Genomic DNA, 27,563 nt, shown 5'->3' with positions numbered 1-27,563 from the left:
TTCCAATATGGTATTGAGAGTATTCAGTTTCTGCTTTCAAAAGCTGTTTTACATGCACATTTACCCTATTCATGTTGTGTCATGCAATTATGAATTTCACTGAAACAGAAAAATGGGCCAATCACAGTGGTTGATCTTCCTCATAGATTATTGATCATTTTTATGAGGATACCTTGAATAAGGACAGATGAATCTTTAGATGTCATGATGACATTCAGTGATAAAATCTACATATGGTCAATGCTGGCCATTACCTGTCCAGCCCCTTCCTCTTTGCAGAGGTCAATGGCAAAGGCCAGGTCCATGGCAGCAAATACTGCCTCTGCTTCACCAGCCTGTGAATGGCGGATAAGCTGCCGCAGGCTCTCATACATGACTGGGTCAAAGAACGCAAAGTCATGCCAGTTCACCTGCAGTGACGAACAAAGAGTAAGTACATTTAGCAACTTCTCTATGAAAAAGGAACAACATCATGTAGCAGGGTTTAACGGAAGTTGCAAAAACATTTGAAAACCTGTTTTCTCTTACCTTCCTCCCAAGCAGGACCTTGATGACATGTCTGTTCAACGTGATTGGACAGAGTTCATTCTGCAGCAGACACAACCCCAGTATTCTGGAAAACAATGAAATATTCATTTTTATATATATATATTCATATAAAACGTTATCTAACTACACAGGATCCTCTTCTTGTTCGATTCATTACCTGCCAATGTTACGGAAGCAGTTGAGTCTGGCCTCTGTGTTCTTGCCGGGCCGAGGGGAGTAGAAGCCTCGTTTGCCCGGCTGGTAGAAGAGAGGAGCGTTGTCGTCCCCATCATCTGGGTCGTCCAGCTCCATGTCCACCACACTGCGGGTTGAACCATGACGCTTACGGTTCTCCTGCTGCTACAGCCACACAAAAGGAAGGAGCAGAGGACTGTGTTAAGTGTGGCAAGATGGGCAGTCGTGAGCAGAAGCATTCAGCTAATTTTAAATCTCAATTGTTCCAGGATAATGTCTGGCATAGTTAGAAATGAAATAAAGAACTCTATATGGTGAAGAAAAGAGAGGAAAATGGAGAATTGAATTTACTTGTGCTTTCTCCGGAGCCTCCAAGAGACCCAGGTCCAATATACTGTCAGCACCATTTTCCCTGAGGAAGACAAGAGACACCAGAGATTATAGTTAGTTTGTCAAACTGCAGTGTGGAAATAATATTGATATCTTTCTGTTAAATGATAAATGATGATTAAATGATATGTTAAATGATGCACCATTCATGATGCATGTAAGTTCTTTGGCTTTGAAGTTCATTTTATTGTCTAAAGCACAACTCTTCAGTGTCACAGGCATTGAGAGCAGGAACCTGTTTCTCAAAAGCATCTTAGAGCGGAGATGATCTCAGCCTAATTGACTCATAATGGGACTAAAATCATGTTATTCTTAAAATGCTTTTGGTAAACAGGGTCCAGAATAATCTGTGTTCCACTATAGTGAAAAGAGCCGATGATGGTCGCTGTCTTTAACATGTGTGGCTGTATCAGTGGTCAGGTTAATTTACCTTCCATGTGCAATGAGGAGCTCCATAGCCTCTTCCACTCTGGCTCTGAGAGAATCCTCACTGGCCAGCAGCAGCAGCAGCTGAGCAGGGGACAGCTCCAGCAACATGCCTGTGATTTTACTGGCAAACGCCTGAGGAGACAAACACAGCTGGTCAGAGTATGGCCAAGGAAACATACAAAATCACTCAAAACTTCATACAGGCCTATCAATTGTTCTGGTAAGACACTTGACTTTTTTTTTTAATTAAAACTTTGATTTGTGGTCGGCATTTTTTACTATATAATATTGGTAGTGACAGAGTCTGCCATACCTACACTGGATTTAGATCTCTGACCCTAGCATGGGAAATTCAGAGGAGACGAGGCATGCATGTTATCTGGCATAATTCTATCTCATTGATAACAGCCTCACCATTTACACCTCGCTCTCTTTACAGTGTCACAGCTGTATAAGTCAGTGCTAATGCAAATGCCACCACAGGAAAACCAACGTGTTTGTCACAGCAACTAGCACTGACGGTTATCAAAAACGCGTCTACATAACAAGATAGTGGTCGTTTTCAACTTTTTTTTTTGGTCAACAGATCATTTACAATCTTTAGAAGAGTGTAATGGAATGAGAAGCAGCTACAGTGAGCTGTTAGATTAGGAGCTGCAGGCAACAGGTTGCACAACTCCTACTCATCTGCAAGGTAACCTACTTTCACAGTGCCCTGCTGTCGTGTGGAAAATGGATCGCCCTGTTTGCAACATTAAAATCAGATTGCAGCTGTTATTATTATTGACTGACTTTATTTAAACTATGTAAGTTTGTTTGGTTGCACCATAAACAGATACATTTGTTGCTCTTCTGTTGTGTTTCTGACAAAGTAGTTGCTCAACGGATGTTTTAAACCACACTTGCCGTTACTACAGTAACCTTGGGTGTCGCTAAGTCCACCAGGACTGAGGACTCTTAAAGATTACAACAGAGACTTCACACTGGTCTCTGTTGATGATTGACTACATTTACTGCAATAAATGTTTCCAACTAATCTAAGTGTGTTTTCACTCATTTGAAAATGTATGTGGCCTGATGGAGGAAAGATCTAAATCAGTTGTCTCTTGACATGTGAATGTGCAAGCCCAATTTCACACAACTCTGGTCATTAATTGTCAAGAAAATTTGTTTAGGTAGTAAGACAGATTTTTAAGAGATGCATGTTTTTATTACCGGTTGCATTGCATGAACACGTGGGTAGAGCCTTTCCCCCAGAGCTTGTCTGTGCGCAGGCAAGGGGTCGGGCTCGTCACTGGGGTTGCCCTCTGACGAAGGCCTAAAAGGCCTGGTGTCAATGGACAACTGCCTCCTTGAGTCTCTGTAACACACACACACACACACACACCACACACAGGTTAGCAACAGTGTCAGTCTTAGATGACAGAGGTTTTTGTTTATTTTAAAAAGGGAAATATATTAAGCAAGAGTTTACCTGTCTCGGTCTCTCCGAGAGCCCGCTCGAAGCCCTCCACTTCTCCTTTCTCTTTCTCGGTCTCTGTTCCTCAAACGCTGCATTAGATCTACACATACACACACACACACAAAAACACCGGATAGAACAAGTTCACTTTGAAGTGTCATTTGTTTTCATGTAAAAAAGTTTTTTTTAACTCATGTGATAACTGTTTTTGGCATCACAAAAGTACCACTGAATGCAACAATGAAATCAAGTTCCATAATACAGTATAGTTTCTATGTATTGTCATACTTGAATTGTAATCGTGATGACACGTACTGCTGGCCTGCATGCCCTTGCTGACACTCTGAACGCAGTCCAAATTGGGCAGCTTATCGTTGGACAGGAGGGCCAGGGCGATGGCCGTGTAGAAGCTGCGGGCCACACCACTGCCCTCGCCTGGTTCATCTTTAAAGGTGACTTTCACCCGATGTACAGCCATGGGTGTGGTTGTGCAGCGCCTGCCAAAGTGCGTATTTAGCTGACGCATGGTCTGCTGTATTAGCTGGTCTCGATCCCGGTCCACCTCCAGGGCCAGGTCACGAGACTGCAGATTCCTCAGCTTCTCCATTTCCCGACGGAACTTGGATTCCTTCACCTCGAAGCCGCCCAGTTCAGTGAGGATCTGGGATAATCAACAGAGAGACAAATCATTATGAGCCATCAGCCCAAAAATATCATTATAAGTTATAACTCCATTATGCAATTTTCATTTTAACACTGAATCAAATGATTCATTGTAATGTGAAAGAGGTGCTAGTCTGCAGCTCTTCCCAACTCTGAGCCATTTTTTTTGCAAGTCTTGGAGAGTCTGAGCAAATAAATCTTTGGTGAAGGGTTAGCAGACCAGGGAAAAGTAAAAAAAAAAAAAAAAAAAGGAAGTAAATACTGTAGTAAGAAAGAGGCCACCAGTGCCCATATTGCCAAGTATCTGCTGGTGTGCATGTAAACTTAGGCAAATCTTTGCCAAAGACATTCATATCCTGATATAAAATTACAAGAATATAATATGAAATACCAAAATTAATTGAGGTGACATGTTCAGTGTAGAAATTAAAACAATAATTTAGGAATAAACAGAAGAGTTATGTAGAGACTACTGCATCTTGGTTTGGATGAATGCTGAAATAAACACATACCGATCCAGGCTCAGCTCCGACATCTTCCATGAAGACGCGACCAAAGAGCTCTAGTGACAGACGCCAGCGGCCTAGTAGCATGTCATGTGAGATCATCATCCCCATGAAACTACAGTGAGGTCTGGGGACAGACAGAGAGAGGAGATGGGGACACAAATCTTGATGTTATTTTATCAGCATATTAAAAAGATATTACAGAATAATAAAACATTTTTAGGCTTTCCTCGAACTTAGGTCATGATCAGCAACATATGTACGAACATATGTATTTCAGTTTGAGGTACAGACTGGTGTTTGGTACCTGAATGATGGGAGAGGGGGTCCATCACTCTCAGTGAGGCCAATCTCAGCCAGTAGGCTGCTCTTCAGCTGGGCAGCGAGGTCATGGGGTGAAGGACCCGGTTTTGAGGCCTCCAGCTCCTGCTCTGCCAGTGACTGGTTCTCAGTGCTCCGCTGGCCAGTTTCCATACTCATCACATTCTTCAGGTTGGCTGAGTAAGACATCTTAGTGGGCAGGATCTGTTTTCGAGGGGTTCAAAGTAGTTCTTAAGTAATGTGAACAGATGTATGTCTTGAGATGATGACAGTGTGATGATGAAAGAATGGAAATATGGAAATGGGACACAGAACACAGGCTATGTTTTAATATCCACATGTATGACTGTAATCAAAACGACTACCCATTATATCCATCCTTTTTTCCTATTTATTATTTCCAGAGCTTCCAAAGAGCTGTGGAAACAGTGAATAGGATATAATGAATCCTGGATAGCTTTAACAGATTTCTATTTAAAAGTGTGGCATTCCTTCAAAATTCAAACATGTTAGTTATTATTAGTGGATATTAGAACACAGCTGCCAGCGTGTTTGTCCGATGAAGAGGGGTGGTATACCTGAGAGGGGGAGGGTAGAGAGGAGCCCATGTTTACCTCCAGGCAGTTCCTGTCCATGCTTGCCTCAGCCAGGCCTTTGGTTGCCATGTAAGAGGAGGAGTACAAGCCCTGAGAGGGACGACCGAACAGATCCTCCTTCCTGGCATTAGGCTGGAAGAGAAAAAGCAAAATGAGGTTGAGGCCACGAAGGCTGTTTGGCAGTTACAGAATATCTTTCTCTCAGAAGCTGAGCAGTAATTCTGACCTGCAGGAGGTGGGGCTGGTCTGCCAGTGGAATGGCCTCAGCCAAGGGAACATCGAAGGGGTTGGGTGGGATGCAGCCCAGGAAGGTCATGGAGTCAGAGCGACGAAAGAAGGGGTGGTTCTGACCCGTCTCAGCTGGAACCGGGTCCTCATCCTTGTCCTGTAGAGTTGAACCTGGGGTGAGATAGAAACAAACCAACTTGTTAGCACAAACAATATATTAACCAAGCATTTCAATGTATTGACACTGACAGACAGTGTCTATTATTATTAGTATTAGTTATCTGACTTACTTTGATTGGTGTCCTCATCGTTCTCATGTTCAGAATCCTCATTGTCCAAACCCAGTTCCAAAATCTCTCGATTCCTACAAATAAAAATAAACAGAGAACAAATACTGTTTAAAACACAGGTACATGTAGTCATAGAAGTTTTTCACATTTTAAACAATGATTCATCAAACACCCTGGTATTTATCATTCTTGCCATTTGCTTTGTTAAGCAAGACACCAGGGTTTCTGAGGTTTGTTGCCATAGCGATCATGTGAAATTCTCTGCAGGTAATTCAGTTGTCCAGTGACCAAGACCCATAACCATTAATGTTGCCCTTGTTTTCTCCATTTACCTCTTTCTATCCATCTGTGGGGTGTCCAGGGTGGTCTGCTGGTTCATGGCCTTAATCCAGTAGATGAGAGCCTGGAAAACGTAGGCCACATGTTTCAGCGAGCACACGTCCAGCACAGGAAGCACATCGGAGTGCTCATCATTGTGGGAGCGCATCAGTGATAAGGCGTAGTTCAGGAAGTCACCCCGCGCTGACATCATACCCTGGCGAGCTGTCAGCAGAGTGGCTGCTCTTCTAAAACAAATACAAATCACATACAAAACGAGTGAGAACATTGCTAACCTTACTAATGCAGGAAGGCACAAATATGGAACTAGCCAATTCTGCAAAGTGTGAAGCAAACTATTTTGAACACACGATGGAAAGTATTCAATTAGGACTGTAAAAAGTTGGCTCTTAAAGGAGTTCTTCCTGATTTCTTCTGTGGTTGCTTCAGGTCTTCTTGTTAAATAACTACAGAGTATACTTGTGTTAAGGCTCTACGGATATTCCATCAAGACCCATTTTAACTAAACAGTTCATATAACAGTTAAACAAATCGACTGATCAAACTAAGTAGTGTAAAAAAGTAAGTAAAAATTTTTTTTTAAAAAACACAAAAGGATTGATTTCTTTTACCTGCGTCCTTCCAAGGTGCGGAGACTGGCCTCCTCCCGAGCAGTCATGCGTTCCCGGCGAGCTGAGTGCTGAGAGGCATGGAGAGGGTGACTGGGGTGACCCGGGTCTCCAGCAGATGACAGGGCCGAGCCATATCGCAACTGAGCCTCGGTGGAATCCATGATAGACACCATCCAGTTCCAGGTGGGAATCAGCTTTTCTTCAACATAGTTCTGTTTCAACACATGACAAACATTTTACTCTTATTCAATCCATTGGGCAGATGATGGATACAGTGTAGTTCAATATTTAATAGAGATGGAAATTTCTTGCCTTGGTGGTGCAATGAAGTCTATTTTGATCACCACATGATGGCAGTGGATCTTACCTGCAGGTTGACTGCATCCTGGTAGGTCAGCTTTACAGCAGCGGGATACTGTGAGTAGACTAGATGGTTGTACTTCGGAATCAGACTCATAAGGTCTGAGATCTGCCTGATGACAATGCTGTAGGCCCGAGCCAGGCTGCTGGCAGATGTCAGATAGCTGCTGGAGTTGCTGGCCTCCAAAGCTGCTGCCGCTGCAGCAGCACTGGAGCTGATAGCACTGGAGCGACGCAGATTGGTAGGGTCAATATATATCAGGCCTGTGGAGCTCGCTGTGAAAGAAGACAAAGATCAGATCAGGTAAGCTTAATATGTACCATTTCTGTGACATCATCTGGATCATAAACATACAGTAGACACTAAAGAATAAAATTCCACAATCAGACAAAGCTCCACTGACCGGCTGGTGTTGAGGAACTAGAGGGAGCACTTCCAGTGGCCCTTTGGCTGGGGGTGTTTCTAACAGCCCACTGCATGGAGCGAGGAGCCTGGGCTGCGCTGTTGGCGTGGGACGCGCTAGTCGTCCTTTCCAGAGGCTCATCCAACAGGAACGTCTCCTGGTCGACATCATCGCTCTGACTGCTGCTGCTGTCAGAGTCACTTGAGTCGTTGGACTGGGAGTCGTCCTCTGAAAAGAAGGCAGGGACACTGCTGGCACCTTCAGAGAGGAAGAGGATAAGGGACGAAGAGAAAAGATAAAAGGCGACAAGTTTAATGGTTTGTGTGTTCGTCTCGACCCCCCTCTCTTTTGTCTTTCACAACAGATTTATCCAGGCAGGAGTGCGGGTTAGTGAATCACACCACTACAAGGCCAAACAACACTAATATGACAGTGAAAACACCGAGGCTTCAAGTCAAAACAACAGCTGCGCTCTCTGTTGATCAACTTGTGCTAAATATTATATGGCTTAGTTGTCTGCATTTTTTAAGGTTATTGGAAATTTCATTAGAGAGAAAGAACAGAAATGTCTCAACTGTACTGAATTTATTTTCTTAGAGGAAATGAACAACATTAGTAAGAAATACACATTTTAGATGGCCAGGGAGAAAAAACACCACACCATTTGGAGAAGCTATAAGTTGAATAGTTTGTTATTTGGATGAAAGAAGAAGACTACACTTGTGATGAAGGATAGTATTAGTTTAAAAAAAATGACAGACACAGTAACAGTGAAAATGTGAGAAGGGGACAAAACGGAAGAACTCTGAGCGGGAAACTGTGTATGCAAATTGCAAATTCACTCTTGCCCTGACATCTGTATATGCATTGAAGTAAAGAGGAGCTCATACCAAAAATAGGAAATGCCAAGGACACCCTACTGCCTGCAAATGAAATACATTGGGTATTCAGCCAGGAACCATTTTGTCTGCTGTATCATTAGCTCTCCAAACATAAAGCCCCACAATCCAAAATGCTGACCGTTAAGCACAAGTGACTTTGTGAGGACTGAATTAGTCTGTAATTCAAGGGAAAAAAAATACACCACAGTGCAGCAAGACAGAAATGCAGTTTCTATTTAGTAAGCAGTTGAAGCCTTACACAAATTTGGACAGATTTCAGTTTAAGGAGGTCAATAAGACAGGTGACCACATTTCCACAAAAAAAAACTCAAAAAGGAACAGTGTATAGAAATTGAGGAGAATGTTTCATCAAGTAAAGAGACTGAAAAGAAAATCTAAACTGACATCTAAACTGCAAGATTAAAAACAGCTGTTGACCAACCTGCTTCAGAGCCAGCAGTGGCTGCTGTGACGACGCTCCTGCGGCCGCTAGCATTATCCTGATTGCTGTGGTTGCTTTCACTGTCACTCTCGGTTTCAGCTGCTGCCAGCAGATCCAGCTCCATGTCACTTCCTAAAAGGAGGAACAAAGACAAAGGGGATGCTTTAAACACTGTCGGCTGAGGTTTCAAGTTCAAGTGATTATTCACCAACGAAGTCACTGATCCCCTTGCACGCCGATAAAAAGAAGGGTTTGTCTCACCATCCTCATCGTGCTCATCATGCTGTCCTTCTGCCTCAGCGTTTTCTTCTCCCTGTTCCTCTTGGTCATCATGGTGGTCTTCCTCCCCTGCTACTCCCTCTACAACTTCAACCTGAGAGACAAACATAATATAATTAGATCCAAGAGAGAAGAAAAAAAACCTCACCAGATTTCAAGCTGAAATTATAGTGTAATTGGAGTAAACTAAATAAACTATAGAAATAAAAATATTCACCCTAATCTGAGTGAAATCTTGCATTGTAAACATTTTGAGTTCTTGGTGGCATTATGCGTCTTTGCAAAGTCACCGACATGCACTGAATCACTTTGCACGCTAAGTGCATTATGGCCTTAATGATTTTATAACAAGGCTCCCAACCTCTTCAACATCTGCTGATACGATGTCATCCTGCTCCTCATCTCTCCCTCTGACAGGCTGAGACTGGCTGCTGCGCCGAGGCTGGGGGTTCCTGATGATATAAGAGGCAGCTGTCTGACTGGAGCTGGAAAAATGAAGCACAAGCCCAGAGTCATTATATGTCTTGAATAAGAAAATCAAGCATCTTCTTTTCCTTTTGGCAATCTTCTCTCCAAGTAAAAAAAATCAACAGACTGACTCAATAACTCACTGATACAATACATACACATTTTAATCATCATAATTGCCGAGAACTACCACCTGACGAGAAAATGGAGGTAACAAAACTAACTAACCTGCTGGATTGGTCAGGTGAGGGTCTTGGGGGAAGCGGTTCAACAGAGAAGAGCTCCTCGCTGCCCTGAACAGCATCGATACTGGTGCTGGCCAGAGTAAATGGAGCTGTAGGTCTCGCGATGCCCATTCGCACTGGAACAATCAGTGACTCCGCCACATTACACAGCTCCTCCACAGCGTAGGGCAGCAGAGCTTGGAAAACACGTCGACATTTCCCAATGGGCTGGGGGATGAAGTTGCTGAATGAAGGAAATTGAGAGAATCAGTGTTATGTTCAAAAGACAATGTCAAAACTGGAGCCACATTTTGTAGGGCTGGCTCATTGATAACCACATTAATTCCTTTGTCTAAAACTTTACTTGAAAACCTTAATGCTGTGTGTTCTTACTTTTTCTTCTTGGATGAGGCCATCTCTACGCTGAGGATGACAAATACCCGGGCTACTGAGCGTAGGAACCTTCTGGTGACGTTGACCGCCTCCTCTCTCCGGCCAGGAGTGTACTTGTTCTGCAGCTCCTTCACCAGTGTACCCAGTAAAGTGTCTATAAACTAATACAGGAGAATAAAAACACCCACTGATGACCAAAAATACCATGCAAGAGTATGATAACACCAAAAAAAAAAAAGAAAATGCATTACCACTGGTGATATTTAGGTGGTATTATGTGCTGTTTACCTAATCAAGAATTATTCATAAATGAAGATTTTTTTGAACATTGTGTGCACATTCAGATGTGGTGTGTAATAAATAAAGGAGCTGACAAAGGAATCAAATCAGAGAAGTAAAGATTAACTAGACTTACAGTGATGTCAGGAGCACACTTGACAATGAGGCAGTGGGTGAAACAGTCAAGGCGAATGGTGCCACTCTGCTGATTCAAGTATACCTGCTCTTCAGGCAGTAGGTGGGCAATTCTGCTGCTGGCACTGAGTCTGGAAATATAACAAAATATACAAGTCTAAATAATGACTGTTAAAGAGCACAAAACTTTATACTTGTTGCCATGAGCCTGTAACTACATAAATCATGTTTGTCGCATACTGATCTGTTAAATAAGGTCAGTATCAACATCACTACAGTGCATAACAGGTAACATACTGTGAAAACTTCTGACAAAGAGGTTGTGCATTATCCCCTTTAACTAGGATATTGTTTTTGGAAGGACATATTGCTGTTGAGACTTCTGTGTGTTACTTTTTAAGTCTTTCAATCCCTTAGTAACAACTATAGCAGCTACACTCACGGGTCTTTATTCTCCTGAGAACCGAACATGATCATAGACTTGAGGGCATTCCAGTCCTGCAGGACTCTCTCCAGAGCCAGCTGAGCAAAGCGAGGAGGTTCTAGGTCATGGTCGGGCATATCAGAGTCTGAAAGAGAGGAGAGGGCAATAGCATTTTATACACCTTGGGCAGAATCTTTTAAAGACTGCAGCCAAAACCACATTCATAACTGAAAAGAGATAGAAGAAAAATAAATTCATATAACTGTTTGTAAGATTTGTAGACCAGTAGTCTGCAGTGATGGTTATTGGCAGGTAAAATGTCAGAATGATGGTGAACCTACCTTCTGCATTAGCAGCCTTACGATTCCTGTCCTCTCTGATGCGAGGTGGTCTGTACTGACAGTGCTCAACACTCTGCCTGGCTACAGTCTGCACCAGGAACAGTAATATATGCTCACCCCTACAGATGGGAGGGGGGGGTAAACAGAAAAGTCAGAGTGATTTTCTGCCACTCACACACACTAGAAGCTATCATTTATATATTATGTAAAGGGTACTGATTACCCTGCAAGGACCATAGCTAATGCCTATTAGAGAGCTAAAAAGAAGGAAGAGTAATCTAAGTGAAGTGGAGATGGATGGTCTTACCTGCTATTTGGTGTGGTGACCAGGTTAGTGGTGGTGAGTAACCTGTACAGCAGATCCAGACGAGCAGCCTTCTGGCCTGCGATCAGCGTTTTACACTTACATTTCTCCCAACAGTCACAGTATGCTGTGGGAGAAGTCCTCTTCAGCCTGAGGGAAAAACAGTAGTGACACCAATTTACAATCATCCATGTGACCTAGTTTGAAATACAGAATCAAGAGCAATAGTAAGACATATACAAACTTCTACAAAGCTTTATTATCACCACACTAAAAGCTAGGACTTACTTGCAGTCATGTCCTTTGTGACACACCCTGGCACACTCAGTGCAGCAGCAGAGGGACTCCAGCAAACCACAAGTCCGACACTCAAAGATATCCTAAATACAAAGTCAGTGTGATGAAAAATGCCAGTGTGCCAACTTTCTATTGAACATTATTAACAAAGACCATCTCCAATACTAGTGAGGTTACACTTATGCACAGAAACAAAGCCCAGTACCACTTAATATTATCAAAGTTGGCCTGTGTATTCATGTCCTCTACCTTGGTGCCTGCTGGCAATGTTTTATTCTGCTGATTTTTTATGCTTCAGTAAGCAGCAGTAATTAAATTAGAATGGAAAAACGCACTCTTTTTATCTCTTTTTTAGGCTAATCAGGTTGTCAGTTACATAACTGTCTTCAAAGTTAATATTATTAAATAAATGTCCGATCCTTAATTGACTGCTGTGAACACGTGCACAACACACTTTTTCTAGCGATGAGAGTTTTTCCTCTGATTTTCAGTGTGAGGGCTGACCTGGTTAATGTGCTCAGCTCCAGTCCAAGTGAAACTGCAGGTGTCGTTGCAGCAAAGAACATAGAGGGGCGAATCATCTGGGTTGGTCCCCAGGGGGCAAATCATTTCCATGAACACGGAATCTGCATCCTCCTTCTCTGCGATGCCTGGGTCGCCCACTGTATTCAGGACATTTAAGGGAGAATATGGAAACAGGAATGCCAGTTACAACATGATAGTTAGATGCTGAAAACAGGGCAGAAAAATAGGTCAGGATTCACGTAACTCATGGATAACCTCCAATGTTGCGACTGTTATCTAACCAGTTGAAATTACACCAGATTCACGAAAAGTATGTCGTTTTCTCAGAATGTGTTCACAGGGGAGGTGGCCGGTCGGTCATGCAAACTTCATTTCTGTATCTACCCCATTCTTAGTATCAGGACCACATTACCATACATGTATAGCATATACTGTATGTACATTATAACAAGGGAAGCAAGCAGTGCTGACATTTAAGTATAGGTTTGTAAGTCAACAGTCTCCCTTTAAATGACAACCCGGCTTACAAGGGAAGGCAGAAAGCTGACTAATTAACTTACCCTTGGCCATTTTCTGAGCAGCCTCCAGCACAGTGATGGCTGCCGGGTAGGCTCTCCCACTGACTGCCAGCATGAATGGGGTCATTCCACGTGCATCCCTGTTAAACAACAGCAATAACATTATACACAAGCACTTTAGAGCCACAGAAGGGCAAATAAAGAAAGAATAACGGATAACTCAGGACAATCCAATGTAAAAGAAAGAGTATTTATAAGTATGCTCTTATGGAAATAAAGAATCGTACTTGGCAGAGAGTAGCTCCCGTAGGTGTGGCCTCAGAACAACACTGTCACACATCAGCTTTAGGATGAGGTGGGCGTTGGCCTTCCTGTCTTTAGATTCAACCACAGATGGCTCAGTGGATGGCCCTGCTCATATGGAGAACAAAATCCATTAGATGACACAAGCACAGTTTGAATACAGCAACAAAACATACAGCTGTTCAAGCACTAATTTCCACAACATATACGGAGAAAGCACCAGCGTGTCATTATTGATCCACAGAAATTTATTTAGAATTATCTCCTGTAGCAACACTGTATAAATACATATACCTGCATTTTCTCTGCTTCTGTACAACATTATTACATTAGCATATGTTTAATTAGCATTTTAGGAATGGTCAGTCAAACTTTTGAGGTGTGACGCAAGACCAATACAGGTTAACCATGTCCTTCCCAATAAACAAAGCACAACTTGACTTTCTCATATCAGTAGAAAAAGATAATCTCCTCTTCTATAGTGAAGATGATATGTAACCTGGTATGGTGGAGGTGCTGGGTCCTTGGCTGGTCCCAGTGGAGGCAGTAGTGAGTGAACCCACAGCTGGTGCTAGAATAAAGTCGATGTCACCATCTGTTGATACAATAAAAACAGTCATGCGATATTACTAAGTTTGTAGATTTCACATACTTTAAGGAACACATCACTGCCAAGTCGTGGATTCATTCAGTAAGGTGAGGAAGAAGAGTTCAACTTCTCAATAGACAGACTCTCAAACACAGTTATGTAAGGTCACCTTCAGACTGACAACAATTCATACAGCTGCACTGGTCCTAAAGACCAGCACACGGTAGATAATCTACTAATTCTAAGATGCACTGACCAGGGTCCATGGGTGGGGGGTCAGGGACCCAACTTGGTGGGGCAATGGGTGGTGACACAGGGTCCTGGTGGTCACTGGATGATGGGCCGGACTCATGGCGGCCAAGACCTGCTGCTCTTAAAGACCGCCTCATCATTTCCCTCAGACGAAGCCTGGAGACAAAACACAAAATGTGCATTGTCATACTACAGAAAAATTACAAACATGTTTACTGGAATGGGATTGCAGATAAGATTCCTTTCTTACAAGGGACTTTGTTTCCTCAAAATGACGTGTGGTTTGCTGCAAAGACTATTTTTCCTTAAATATTCCCTGTACCACAAAAAACAACATTTTTCTTCCTTTGAACAACTGAAAATTTACCCTCGGCTACTGGAGGAGCCAGTCCTATTTCCAGAGCTGTTGCTTGAGACCACAGAGATGGCATTGGCAATCGCCTCCACAGCAGACAGACGCTCTGCAAACGTGTTTCTTTCCGACCTTTCAGCTTCTGAAATGAAACAGCACGGTTACTTAGCATAAAAAAGAGTCAGGAGGCAGCAGGCAATTAAATTGATACAGGTGAGCAAACTTTGAGCTAGAAAGCAATTTTCTTCCATTTTTCCCCCAATTCAAATTTTCTAAAAATGACGGAGAAGTCCAAAACTGAGAGACACTGAGGAAACTAACTATAACCAGCAAATTAAGATAAGAAACGTGTCTGATCTAATTTAAATATCAAAGTGAATATCATGATGTTACATCAGACGTAGCTCTCAGAGAGAACCTAACGGTGACTGCCTAACACAGCTTACCTTCCTCCTCTTTGGTTTCCTTATTACTAACAGGAAAGCAGACAGAGACAGCAGCATGAAGGATATTGCGGTTTCCATCACAGCGGTGGCCCAGAAGTGCTCCAAGGGCCTGGCTGCCCTGATCCAACAGGAAAGCTTGCTCAAGGTTCACCAGGTACTGTCGACACGCCTCATAGTCACAACGCAGCACATGCTGCATCAGTGTCTGCTTCTAAAAGAGACAATAGGGATGAGTGAGTACTGATTTGGATGTCTTTGATGTTTCATTGTGACATAGACAGCATTGTTTTTTGTTTGTCCAGACAGATTTATGGGTAGAAAGTAGGGGTGTAACGGTACGTGTATTCATCCCAACCATCACGTTGCGGACATTACAGTTCGTGCCATGCAGTCATACGAAGAATTTGAGTGAAGCCATTCAAACCAACGATAAACACATTTGCTTTCCGACGTGGTCAGAAAGCACGTCATTCGTACCAGTTCTAAGAGAGAAAAATGTAGTTAAAAAGTAAGAAATTAAAAGTGGTGGTTTGGTCCCTCTGACTGATTTCTTTTTTTTTAATTTAACCAGAAGTCCCTTAAGATTGAAATCTCTTTTACAAGGGAGACCTGGCCAAGGCAGCACACCAATTACAGTTTAAGTAGAAATAAAACACAACAGACAATGAATACATACATGAAAAACACAAGGAAGAGACTAAATTCAGCTCAAATAAGGCAGTTGCAATTCTCATTTACATGGCTTTAAATGTTTCCATATATTATATACATTATTATATATGACATCATTAGATTATTAATACTGAAGCATCAGTGCATCAGCAGCATGTTACTGTTTTAGCTGCTGGAGGTGGAGCTGGTTTGAACTACTTTGTATACAGTTAGATCATAAATCAGCTGTCAGCAGGTGTCCTCACTCTACTGCAGCACAACTAAAGTGTTTCAGTAATAGTTTTGACCAATGAGCCATTGTTGGATGTTTGTTTTTCAAAATGAAGGACCAAAATATTATGTTCTACCTCTCCTTTTTTATGGCTGTACCGAAATCATTCCTAACTGTGACTCCAAGACCGATGTTCATACCGAACCGTGAATTTTCTGTACCGTTACACCCCTAGTAGAAAAGTAGTAACAACATGGAGAAATGTGGCAAAAACTAAACATACTAAACTACACACTAAAACTGGCAGCGTGGGTTTTGCAAAGTAGCTGAGGACTACCGTTCAATGGTAGGGTATAACACTACACACAATGTTTAACTATTTGTTCATTTGTTTCAGTCTTTATTACACAATGTTTACCTCAACAGCCATGATAATAATAGCAGCTTTCTTTTTAATGGTGGAGTTAGAGGGGAGATTGGCCAGAGAGTGCACCCCCATTCCCAGGCTGTTTATAGGTGGCAGGTCCAGCCAATCAGGATCTCGAATTCCACCCATGCAGTCTTTAGCCATGGGGTAGATTGTGCCATTTCCATCTCGGAGGATGATGGGAGATTCCTGGAAGAAAAATGATTTCAATATTTAAAATATGTAGACAGTAAGGCTCTCTCCAACAAAAACTGCAAAAACATTTCACCCATTTGGGAGATCATCTTACCTGTCCTGCAGTAAAGATAGCCACATTGCGCTCACTCTGCCCAAGGAAGGCCAGGTTACTAGTAGGGAAGTTATTCTCCTGCTCAGCTTTGCCTGTGGCCAGGTCAAAGATACAGTACCTTACCCAGTTGCCAGTTTTCAGCACTGCATGGACTCCTGGAAGATGGACAGATGTGTAAGAGCTGGGATCACTACATTCAGAACCACAAATGTATACGTATAATAACAAATTTACTGTATATTTGTCAATAATATTGACATACACTGACATATAGAAACTGACAAACCTTTGGAGTCAACATTCACAGCCAGAATCTCAGCCTTTTCTGGGATACAGAGCTTTTTAGGTGTACGCTGAAAACAGTCAGGAACTTTAGGAGTTCCGCCAGTTTTGACCACCTGAGAGAAACAGATTGAAGAAAATACAAAATGTCAGGATAGATGCTCAGTCCAGTACAAATGCATATTCCAATTATTTACTTTGAACTTCATATACTGAGATGAACACAAGCAATAACAGATCTATTTGTGTTCATACCTGCAGCTCATCTATTCTGAGGAGCCTACAGTCCTGTAGCAGGGATGATGGGTCTGAGTCAGTGGGAGCAGCAGTGCTCTGGTTGCTCATGCTGCTTGATGTCCCTGGAAACTTAACAGCAACATACGCACCATCCACTTTAAGCACCTAGAACATAATATGAAGATGATTAGTTGTGAAACTGGGCTGTCATGACATAAAAACACACACATACCAGGGACAAATGATCTGATAACAGTCTTGCACACAAGCATTTCTTACTATTCCAAGATATTGTGATCTTCAATGTATCGCTATATTTCAGATGCACTCACCTTTCCCACAGGGACATTTTTAACATCCTCCACAAACACCACCTCCCTGAGAGGCCACTGCTCCTCATTCACCTTCTCTTCCTCTTTGGGAGCCGGGGTAGAGCGCCTTCGCTCTGCAAGTAGTACAGCATTGTAACTGTTAGTGCTCTGATCACAGCATATTCAAATAAGACACTTCATTATTTGCATTAAGGAATTGCAAATGCTTTGGAATAAGACTCCTGATAAGGGCAGTAAAAACATACTGCTGACCAGGTGACATAAAGTCAAGTGTGGACTAAGGAAAATTAACACTGGCAGCTAGCCATATGTTTCAGATGATAAGACATGTTAAAAAGGCGACCAAATATACGACAGTATATACTGTTAGCTGGCAAAACTTCCTACACAGGAAAACAGGCAAGGGAAAAACTTGCTGATAAAAGCCTGTGCACCATCTGTTTCAAAGTCAAAGGACTAATGGGGGCACAGAGTGAGGAAGAAATTGGTTCTGTGCCTGGAAGATAGAGAGAAAAGCCAAGACTTGAGTGCTGTTGAGAGAGGTAGAGGTTAAAAGGGAGAGATAGCACAAGAGAAGCTGACATACTGTAGGGCAGTGAGGCACTGCTAGCGATGGAAGAGGTATCACTGCAGGTAGAAGCTGGGGAAGGAGGAGGACCCATCTCAGTCTTCACCAGCTCTGGTTTGCTTTCCGTCCTATAGGGTAAAAACAAGATAACCAACATTAACTTTACTTTTAGCTTTATGAGATCCAGCAAATCCACCATCTGTAACCAGGGGGACTGAAGTCCATGTGTTACTTTCTAACTGTGGTAGAGTGAATTGAGTGAAATGATAAAAGACTATTCAGATCCAAAAATGGGCAGCTTTTTGCTACGAAATACAAAGAAACTGACTTGATTTCCTGGGTCTTAGTGGTCTTCTCCATGTTCTTGAGGCTCTCTGGCGAGCGCAGCTGGAACCTGCAGCTGTCATTCATGTTCCACACAGACTCCAACAGGACGCCCACTTTGGGGATCCCAGCGCTGACAGAAAAGGCCACTGCACCGGCATGGTAGAGGGGGTTATTCCTCAAGCACACCTAAAGAAGGAACCGGTAAATGTATGAGGACCAATACATTTGTTTTATACGAACAGCAAAGTTTAAATAAAGCTTGTCAAATAAGTAATAAAGACTAAAGACAAAGCTATAATAACCAAAAATGTGGAAGACTCCCAAAAGAAGAGGCGTTGAATCCACCACTGTCATTAAAACGATGAAAATATAAAACAGAGCCTTACCTGTGTTCCCACGGTGATGTTGGGTATAGAAGAAATGCCAGCACTGGACTTTGGCTTTTTGTTCTTGGCTCTGGCCTTTTCAAGCATCTTTTTCCGTTGACTAAAAGGCACAACACCCCTGCAGACAGATGCAAGCATTGAACAGTCAAAACTTCACTGACATTCATACCTCTCCCTGACATGTACAGTTCTTACTTTGTGTTAACAAGGACATCACAGTGAAAGCTAGCAGTTCATTAGTGTCCTGCTAAATATCAGCTCTTACAAAGGAATTCACACTGCTTCCCATAGTATATTGTATGTATTGAATTTTTATTTTATTTGATAGGGATGATGCGATTTAACATATTTCCACCCCAGAGCATGAAACTGATGTGCTGCTCAGAGAGTTTATAGCTATTGCTAATTTTCAACTCTTGTCACTAGTTGGGCTTTACATGTACAGTGTAATTAAAATATACAGCTTTCATTATCATAAAACCACAGTACACTGCAGATATGGAAGTACATTAAAATACACGTACTGAAATACATACATATGGTTGACAACTGCAGGAAGTAGTTAAAGTAAGTGCTGTTTGGTGGACTATGTGTATGTACAAGTTTCAAGGGGACCCTAACAATTCAGATAACATATTAAATCATGTTGTGGATGATGTGTATTTTCTAGCATATGAAAATATAACAACTATGTTTTTTAAACAAGTCTTTGTATTTTGATATAATTCTGGACAAAAACATCGACAGTCATCAGCTGTAGCACCATGAATACACTTAGAGAACCTTTCCCCATATGTGATTCTCACTGGATGAATACTCCAATACAAAAAAATATACCACTCGTGACCAGATGTGAAGCACAAGGCAGATCATCACTATCTGCTTACATAGCTAGGAGCACTTCTTGATTTACTGATACTTATCTAACAGTGAAATAGAAATGTGCAATAACCTTTTGTTTTGCTTATACCCTCAATGAACACTCCTATGGCTGCTAAGACAGTACACATAATAGGATAACAATATTACAGGGACATTCAGAAGCCCATGCTATTGTTAAAAATAAATCATTTTAATTGTATTCAATGTAGTTTCATGGAAAAACTCTTTCTTACCACCAGTAGAGGCTGTTCTCCAGCTGTGCACATGTGTAGAGCGCGCAGCAGTGCAGTGACACCATGCGCTCCCCCTGCAGCTCAGGGAAAGCCTGAGCACTGTGCTCCAGCTTAGAGGCCACTGTGCTCAGTGTGTCGTCCACCCAGGTTGCCACCTATACCACGCAAACATAATTAATCAATTCATTAAATACATATGTGTGATGTTAGACTGGCTGATTAATAACTGTACAAACATACATTTACTCAATCACAACCTTGTGGCTATACTAATTCTACTGAACAAAGCAGACACATTATGTCAAGAGGAGCAAGAATAATCTACCTTGTTTGTCTCTGTAGCTACAGTAGCTCTAATGCTATTGGCAGACAATAAGGTGATCTTCTCATTGGCCAGACCCAGGAAGGACACACGTGGGTGATGAATGGAAGGATTCTGATGGGACAAAAGACAGGAGAGTTAGAGACAGTAGCTCTCCATCACGCAATAAACCATCAGTGTTTACTATCCATTAGACATGCACCAATAAGTGATTAAATGATGCTGTTTCTCAGAAAAAAAAAAACACACACAGTATATAGACAATTTGTTTTTATTACAGTCACTGCCTGAATAACCAACATCAAACCACGCCCTTGTAGTGAAATGGATGCGACAGCATGCCAGTAAATAGTCATTCATCATGGCAGAAGGTGGAAAACGAAATGTTTTGTGTTAAGACAGACCCTAAGAGACTAGGTAACTTTTTCATTTATTAATCTTAACTTCACTGTCTAACTTGAAATTACCAAAAATATTTAGTGCTCAATCAAACATGTAATTTCATGCACACATGTTGAATTCTCCACCTGTGCATTCCTGTAGGGTTCAGGTTCGCTCCACTTCCACTGATAAAGCTCTCCTTTGGAGCTGACAGCCACCAGCTCTGAGAACATGGCTCCAATGCTCACAAACTTCACTCCATCCTGAAGAGGAAATCAAGAGATCTCAAATGTATGGTAAAGCAAAACTTAGCTAGCCAATGTGAGAGGATGATTTGTTTAAGCATTTGAAATTTTCCACCAGAGTGAACAAAGACACTTCTATTTTTGGAGGTTGGTTTGGTTATACACACAACTGGGTGCATTGATAAATTATTTACATTTAATCTATTTGGCTACCAGTGGATTCAAGTTATAGAAACATCACAAGATGATCATGAGAAATAGGATCATCCAGAGCCCAATTTAAAGGTGTCACAGCAAAGGCTTTGTATTTCTGTATTTATTTATTCATTAATAATTGCAAATCTCAGAAATGTATTTCTCTACCTTGTCAGGCCACCACTGGAGCTCCTCTCCCAGGGAGACAGGACTCTGAACCGGGATGTTCTTCTTGTCCAGGCTGGGCTCGCCCTCACGGCTGGTGGAGCCTCGCTCCGTGTCGAACGAGGCTCCATCCAGCCACCGGCGCTCGCGTAACCTCAATACAGACTCACGCTCACGCAACAGCTCTGAGTCACGCTCTAAGGGAAGAAGGAGAACTGGTATGCAATAAGGTCACACCAGTGGGATAGAAGTAAGCCACTCTCTGGGAAAGACCCGTCAACATAGTTTTAAGAATAGAGAGAGAGAGATAGATTCTTTAGAATCACTTTAATGCAAATCAAAATTGCAGTACTGAAGATTGAGTGGGAGTCTAAATTATACTGGTGGGTAAGTCAGTTTGCACGCTCATATGTTAAAATGCGAGGTAGAAGAGGAAGTAGATAGACAGGAAGAAAGCATGCATACGGGCTAAAAGTGGGCTAGGTAGGTTTTTAGAATAGACTGCCTTGAAGGGTTCCTGTTAAGACAGGTGGGCCTAGCGGGCCTTTCTCAGAGAGCTCACAGTATATACTACAGCCATGCACCATACAACACCAAACATTTATAGCTTGTAACACCAAACACTCATATTACAAATCCAGCTGAACAGACTGAAGAGAAAATAAGTAAATAAAAACTAAATTTCCCCAGCAAATAAGCTTTCACCTTTACTACATTTATGAGTTTTTTCTCATTACCCCAACACTTGTCATTTTTTGCCCCCCAAAAAAGCTTTGATTGTTATATAACTTCTAATTATTCATAGTTTAACAGCACTTAGTGGGTTTTTATTGCCTTGTTTTTCCTACTTGTTTGTTGTGTTGTCTTTACAAGCTGTCAAAGTTCCTTCCCCACAAACAAAAGCCATCACCAGCGTTGCCACCAAAGCCTCTCTAACACCCCTGCCTGTCCTTCACTAGTCAGAGGTGAGTTGGTGAGTTACCTCTAGAGGATCCTAGGCGGGACAGTGAGGAGCGTCTAAAAGAGGGGTATCCAAAGTAGCTGATGTCCTCAGAGAACATGGCATCAGCATCAATAATCACGCTGGGATGGGCTGAGTGAATGTCTGCATCCAATAAGGACATCAGGTCCTCTGCATGGGACAAAGGCACAAAAGGATGCAAGGTAAAATAAACAAGTTTAAAAAATATAAAACTACATTTCTTTTTTATGTGAATATAGCCAATACTGTCTTGACCATGTCAAACAATTCTCTCTCAGTGAAATCTATCATTTGAATAATCTTTGACATGCCTATTTGTATCATGTGCATGTACTGTATATTTTCAACTGCTGAAAATCCCCAACTATTTCAGTGACTGAATAGAGACTGAAAATACCTCTCACTGCGACACCACATAATAATATTTCATATAACCCGCTGTCTTTTCTGTCCCCATTTTCTGTTTTGTTTTCTTGACAAACCTCCAGGGAGGTAGGACTCGCTGGCCGTGTCATCTCCATCATCTCCATCTTCATCATCCCTGCTCAGCAGGTTGTTGACAGCGAGGTTGACATCCAGGTTGGTCCTCTGGAGCTCCCTAATGATCACACTCCTGGACTTCCCCTGAAGGACTACCTGGGCCTGGTAAAAAAGAAAGAACAGTGTGACACATTTTATAGAAGCTCATGTGACGGCAGAATAGAATGCCAGCTCTTGAGTACACATGAACTATCAACTGCATGACTTGTTTCAGTAATGAAAACGTTAATTTAGAAAAGCTGAAGAAAAAGTTTGACAAAGAAAAATATGTGTGCATAACACTGAAAAATTTGTACCTGAGAAATAAGTTCCTCTGGGATGACAGAAGCTGGTATGACTGGCTGAGGCTGGCTACCTAAAAGGCCCGAGCCACGATCCCTTCCTGTACGGATCACCCTGGTCTGTCGACGGGAGTCGCGAGCTGCTGTTGACGACCTGCCAGACGTGCCTCCACCTCCGCCTCCTCCTCCACCGCCTCCTCCTCCACTGCTGCCACCTCCTGCTCCACCTCCCCCTGCTCCTCCTCCACTTCCACCTCCTCCACTGCCTCCGTTTACCCCAGAGCTCCAGCGACTCCTGTTACACACAGCACAAGGCCAGGGTCAGATACAACTGCCAAAAACACCATCTGATTAACAGAGCAGACTCAAAACACGCACACATCTGGGTACGAAGGGAATCATCACTGTGACAGCAGAGACTGGGAAGTGCAGACGGTTTTGCATCAGCAGCACTAACAGGAAGGCAGAAATTAACTGGTGGTAATTTTCCTAATTTAATCAAATGGCATAAGAGAAAAAAAGCTTTGATATAGTATAGTACTTGAGGATAATAAATGTATTATGTACGTGTGTAATATATTTAAACCATTGGTTTTTTTCCCATTCTGTATTAAACTGTGAGGGTTTTTCTGCAGCTTTTTCAGTTATGCACAAGTTCTATATCAGGACCCACAACTACTATATTTTGAAGAGGGAATATTCTCCAGTGGTCACCAATCACAGAAACAGTAATATTACAACCAGACACACTGCAAATTTAGCTGGGTTGATGAATATAACCATACTTTTGATATACCCCATTTGGTGGACAAATTTACCCAATACATTTTCTAGCACCCTGAAGTTCTCTCTTCAGAATGTGTGGCCTTGAATCCACCCCTATCCAGCTGCAGCGTCAGTGCTGTGCTCTACAGACTGAGCTTTAACAGGACCATTTGTCTCTGTCAGCCCTGCCAGAACTTACCCAAGGGTGTTGCCTGCCAGTCTGCCCAGTGTGTCAGAACCAGACAGGAACCAGGGCGGATCACTAGTCCTGCCTGGCCTGGAGCTCCTTCCTGTCCCTGAACCACTGCTCAACTTTGAACTGGAAACAAAAGATGGGAGATCAGTTACAAACCTACAAAAGTCCCACACAGGACCAAAAGACTTTCTTTTTTTTTATTACCTGGGTGAACAGAAACTAATATTACCCCAGGTATTTGTCAAATTATACCCCTTGGTTCAGGATTTATTTTCCTTGAATATTATACTGTGAAACAGGAGGGGGTATGTTGGAGACTAGCATGGCAACACCCTTGGGAATCAGAATTGGCTGCAACTCGTTCCTCCGTCAAGACTTTTTTTTTAAGTTCCTGGGGTTTTGGGGCTGCGACTGCTTTCTCCTATTTCAAGATTTGTTTTAATGAGATGCCTTCCAAGTTTGTTTTCTGATGTGTTCTAAGTAGGCATTTGGTTTAAATGTTTTTTGTTTTTTTGCTGTGGCAAAGGTACAGAATTAAGAAGACAATTTTGCAGATATTTCATATAAGAGTCTATGGTTACAAGGAAATTAGATACTTTCCAACAAAATAATACAATAATGAAATCACATTTAGTACCATACTTTAGCAGAGGGCAATGGAATGCAGAAACAGGGTTTCAAATTATTCAGATATAAACAGAGACACAGCAAATTCAAATCAACAAGCAGACACAATCTATGTGACCTTTGTTATGAGTCAAAAACTCCAGAGAACATAAGGGCTTTTTCAGTAACCCGACTAACATGCTCAAGACAATCTAAAGTACACTTTTCCATAGGCTTCCCAGCAACCCACAATGGTGCTGACTGAAAAGCTATTACAATTTGAAACCACTTCATCTTCTTTTGCAAGTCTGCGGCAGGCAATAAAACATGTGTTCTGCAGAAAAGTTTGGAGCAGGGAGCTCCTCAGTCTTTTACAGCATGATTGGATATTTAGCAGCAAGGGGGACCTTGAAAACTCTGAAATCACTGTTGGATACTGTTCTGCTGGCAGGATATCGCCAACTATCAATGAGACATTCCCCAAAAATACATGCTCATAGTCAGCACGAAACAAAGCACCTAGTAAAAAGCCCTTTTTAAATAGAAAAAAGAAACACAGCAAGAGGAACACATAGTCATAAATGAAACTGGCTTTCAGAAAGTTGTAAAAACAATTTTGGGACTGTTTGCAGTTGGTTGTTTGGTGTCAAGATTAGAAGGAAAAACTTTGGTATTTTTATATTGGAAAAACAAATATGTCCCTGCGATGTATGTAACTATGGGAAAAACTCTCTGAAAAGCAGCTCTATTATGACAATAGATATCATTATCTCATCAAGGAACACCAAAGCATTCGTCAGTCCAACGGCAGCCAATTTAAAGGACTTTTTGGGAATAGACCAGTAACGTATTCAGATCTTCATTTCACTTCTGATGGAAAGCTTTGAAGCAAAGAGTATTATTCTAGAAGTGAAACCATGCCCAAATGCTTCACACTCAGCCAAAAAGGGCACAAATGCCGAATAGAATTCAAATCACAGTAACCATCATCAGTGAGCCTAAACATGTTCAGTGCGCCTTGTACTAGGCATCTCCACAAGCAATCTGTTTTCCAACTCAGTGCCAAAGCTGAAACAGTTTCCGGGACAGATCCCATCATAAAGAAGTGTCTCACCCATCGCTGCCATCCGGTTTGCTGAGCTCCAGGCGATCAGGCTGGACAGCAAAGCTGATTCTACACACACGTCCATCCTAAAAAAGATGCATTCATGATTTTTAATGTGAAACATATGAAAAATGAACTACTAATCATGTTGTAACCTTGAGCACAATTTATCAAATTAGGAATTGAAAACTAGCTATATCAAGTCAAGTATCACTTCTTACATTGAGCAAGCCAAACATTCTAAAACCTTTTGCCTTTTACACCCAAGTCTATGATAATCACACTGCCAATTATTGCTGTGGACATCAGTTCATTTACCACAGAGCTACTGTATATGCAAAGATATAAGTAATGTTATAACTACATCAAACAATTAACACACACTGCTGTTTGTGATGTTCGTTAATGTATGATTGCAATTCAAAGAATAAAGCCACAATATTTAACTCCCCTCCATCCTACATATACTTCCGCCTGCATCAGTTTGCCTGTCAAAGCTGAAATAAATAAACTGAGGTCAATTACTACATGTCTCTTCAGTTTATCTATAACCCTATTCAAACTGGATTAACCTAATTAAAGGGTATCCTGTACATAAACATGCAATCCACTGAATTTCTACACAACAGGAAGGTAAAATGGAAGCAAACCACCCACTCTGTTTTTTTTGTTTTTTTTTAGCAAAGTCAGAGATCATCTGATAATAGCGGCCCATTTTCAATCAAAATCTTCCCACCATATTGAACTATTTTTGGGGGGCAGCAGATAATAAACCTACACTGTAGATCTCCAAGTAAAATAGAACATTACCTCAAGGAGAAACCCGGCGTGGTTGGGACCAACAACACACTGTTTTAGGGTGGCCTGCTCAAGCAGGCTAAGGTGTGGATGACTACATTGGGAAAAGAAAAAAAAAAACAAGCACAAAGACACATGAGACAACATAAAGGATAACAAACAAGATCCTGTTAACAGTGATTAATCAAATGTATCAAATGAGCCAGCAGTTACAACATTGACAAACTCACCTGTTATAGCTGTATTTGTTGAGTTTCTCTGAGACTTCACGGAGCCTGACAAGATAAATTAAGACTATATTAATGCAAGTAAAACCCATTTAGAACCAAATTAATGCAGGTTAAAGCATGTAATTCAAAAGTGCAGTGATGAGAGATACTTCAAAACATGAACCACTGATTACACATTAAGGTTAATTTAACAAAATTACAGTCAACATTTTACTTAATCCCAAGACATTTTAGTGCATATCATTTAAATTCTGTTTAACAAAACTGTCGAACAAGTACGAGGCAAATAAGAAGCATAGCATTTGTCCCATGTGACTGCCTTAACAAATCACATTGATCATTAATGACGTTATTTATGACACATGACAATGGTTTTGCTTGCAGCATCACTTGAGACATATGGCTGTGTGCTTGGCTGCTGATGCTGAACATGGAAACATTGCTGCCATAAGCTGTCAACCAATGTTGATTAAGCACAACAGATATCAGAGCACAGGTCACAGGCCTGGTTGTCAGAGCACAAGAATGAAGGCTGAGACCTATCTGATGATGCCAGTGTAGCAACTTCTATAAAACTCACTGAATAGTGAACTGTGAAGAGGTATTTTGTTATGGCCATTAGTTATAACTATTTAAATTTTCTGAGGAATCTTTTTTTCTGTGAGTTTGGTATGTCAAATGAAAAATTATTGTACCCCTGAGTCTCAGTGGCTGTTGCTATGGCGGCACCAGAGGCACTAGTTATAGCTTCTTTTAAAACACTGTTATTATGATAAGGTACAAGTTGCTACTTTAATCCAAAAATAATTCAAAACTGAATGATAAACACTGTATTTCCAGAATTATACATTACTAGTGCTGGCAACTGAATTTTACATATTGGATGTTTCTCACTACAGTGCTCTTTGCCTTTTTCTCAATTAACCGTTTTTTCCCCCCAGAAGACTGTCTCATTTTGCACTGATGATTCATTCAGGAGTAACTCATGCCCAGTATTCCATCATCCAGAAACTTAGCATTGCCCATGCAGAAAATTAATAGTTAACTTCTGGAACCCTGGCAACCATAAATATCTTCTACCACTTTACCACTCTCGTGCAAAGCAAGTCTAAACTATGTCTATATTAGTCAA

At 41.7% G+C, this 27,563-nt stretch overlaps 1 protein-coding gene across 8 annotated transcripts in view; it reads right to left on the bottom strand.

Moving 5' to 3' along the window:
* The window catches only part of ubr5 (ubiquitin protein ligase E3 component n-recognin 5), a 34,431-nt gene that overhangs the window by 2,544 nt on the left and 4,324 nt on the right, over positions 1-27,563 (bottom strand). Inside the window, exons 2-54 of one of the 8 annotated variants that reach the window (XM_042423387.1) lie at positions 26,432-26,476; positions 26,214-26,295; positions 25,413-25,489; positions 23,696-23,815; positions 22,747-23,026; positions 22,393-22,552; positions 21,911-22,060; positions 20,932-21,143; positions 20,470-20,586; positions 19,946-20,056; positions 19,621-19,775; positions 18,506-18,623; positions 18,121-18,305; positions 17,811-17,920; positions 17,225-17,337; positions 16,911-17,057; positions 16,660-16,771; positions 16,374-16,528; positions 16,076-16,273; positions 14,775-14,985; positions 14,344-14,470; positions 13,981-14,132; positions 13,635-13,730; positions 13,120-13,243; positions 12,875-12,972; positions 12,294-12,451; positions 11,781-11,872; positions 11,496-11,642; positions 11,189-11,307; positions 10,866-10,992; positions 10,425-10,554; positions 10,010-10,170; positions 9,621-9,860; positions 9,286-9,409; positions 8,907-9,018; positions 8,646-8,777; positions 7,323-7,580; positions 6,926-7,194; positions 6,559-6,770; positions 5,941-6,174; positions 5,609-5,682; positions 5,317-5,489; positions 5,073-5,222; positions 4,481-4,698; positions 4,180-4,300; positions 3,293-3,665; positions 3,017-3,104; positions 2,758-2,902; positions 1,544-1,674; positions 1,075-1,135; positions 707-888; positions 529-613; positions 255-410 (exon numbers count right to left, since the gene is read on the bottom strand). In XM_042423387.1, the coding sequence (XP_042279321.1) occupies positions 255-410; positions 529-613; positions 707-888; positions 1,075-1,135; positions 1,544-1,674; positions 2,758-2,902; positions 3,017-3,104; positions 3,293-3,665; positions 4,180-4,300; positions 4,481-4,698; positions 5,073-5,222; positions 5,317-5,489; positions 5,609-5,682; positions 5,941-6,174; positions 6,559-6,770; positions 6,926-7,194; positions 7,323-7,580; positions 8,646-8,777; positions 8,907-9,018; positions 9,286-9,409; positions 9,621-9,860; positions 10,010-10,170; positions 10,425-10,554; positions 10,866-10,992; positions 11,189-11,307; positions 11,496-11,642; positions 11,781-11,872; positions 12,294-12,451; positions 12,875-12,972; positions 13,120-13,243; positions 13,635-13,730; positions 13,981-14,132; positions 14,344-14,470; positions 14,775-14,985; positions 16,076-16,273; positions 16,374-16,528; positions 16,660-16,771; positions 16,911-17,057; positions 17,225-17,337; positions 17,811-17,920; positions 18,121-18,305; positions 18,506-18,623; positions 19,621-19,775; positions 19,946-20,056; positions 20,470-20,586; positions 20,932-21,143; positions 21,911-22,060; positions 22,393-22,552; positions 22,747-23,026; positions 23,696-23,815; positions 25,413-25,489; positions 26,214-26,295; positions 26,432-26,476 (7,927 nt within the window). The remainder of the gene's footprint in view (positions 1-254; positions 411-528; positions 614-706; positions 889-1,074; positions 1,136-1,543; positions 1,675-2,757; positions 2,903-3,016; positions 3,105-3,292; positions 3,666-4,179; positions 4,301-4,480; positions 4,699-5,072; positions 5,223-5,316; positions 5,490-5,608; positions 5,683-5,940; positions 6,175-6,558; positions 6,771-6,925; positions 7,195-7,322; positions 7,581-8,645; positions 8,778-8,906; positions 9,019-9,285; positions 9,410-9,620; positions 9,861-10,009; positions 10,171-10,424; positions 10,555-10,865; positions 10,993-11,188; positions 11,308-11,495; positions 11,643-11,780; positions 11,873-12,293; positions 12,452-12,874; positions 12,973-13,119; positions 13,244-13,634; positions 13,731-13,980; positions 14,133-14,343; positions 14,471-14,774; positions 14,986-16,075; positions 16,274-16,373; positions 16,529-16,659; positions 16,772-16,910; positions 17,058-17,224; positions 17,338-17,810; positions 17,921-18,120; positions 18,306-18,505; positions 18,624-19,620; positions 19,776-19,945; positions 20,057-20,469; positions 20,587-20,931; positions 21,144-21,910; positions 22,061-22,392; positions 22,553-22,746; positions 23,027-23,695; positions 23,816-25,412; positions 25,490-26,213; positions 26,296-26,431; positions 26,477-27,563) is intronic. The other 7 variants (XM_042423388.1, XM_042423391.1, XM_042423392.1 and 4 more) reach the window with 7 other exon arrangements.

This window comes from Thunnus maccoyii, chromosome 10, assembly GCF_910596095.1.
Source record: "Thunnus maccoyii chromosome 10, fThuMac1.1, whole genome shotgun sequence".
In the NCBI taxonomy this organism is placed as follows: Eukaryota; Metazoa; Chordata; class Actinopteri; order Scombriformes; family Scombridae; genus Thunnus; species Thunnus maccoyii.
This window is presented reverse-complemented; position numbering and strand designations above follow the sequence as displayed.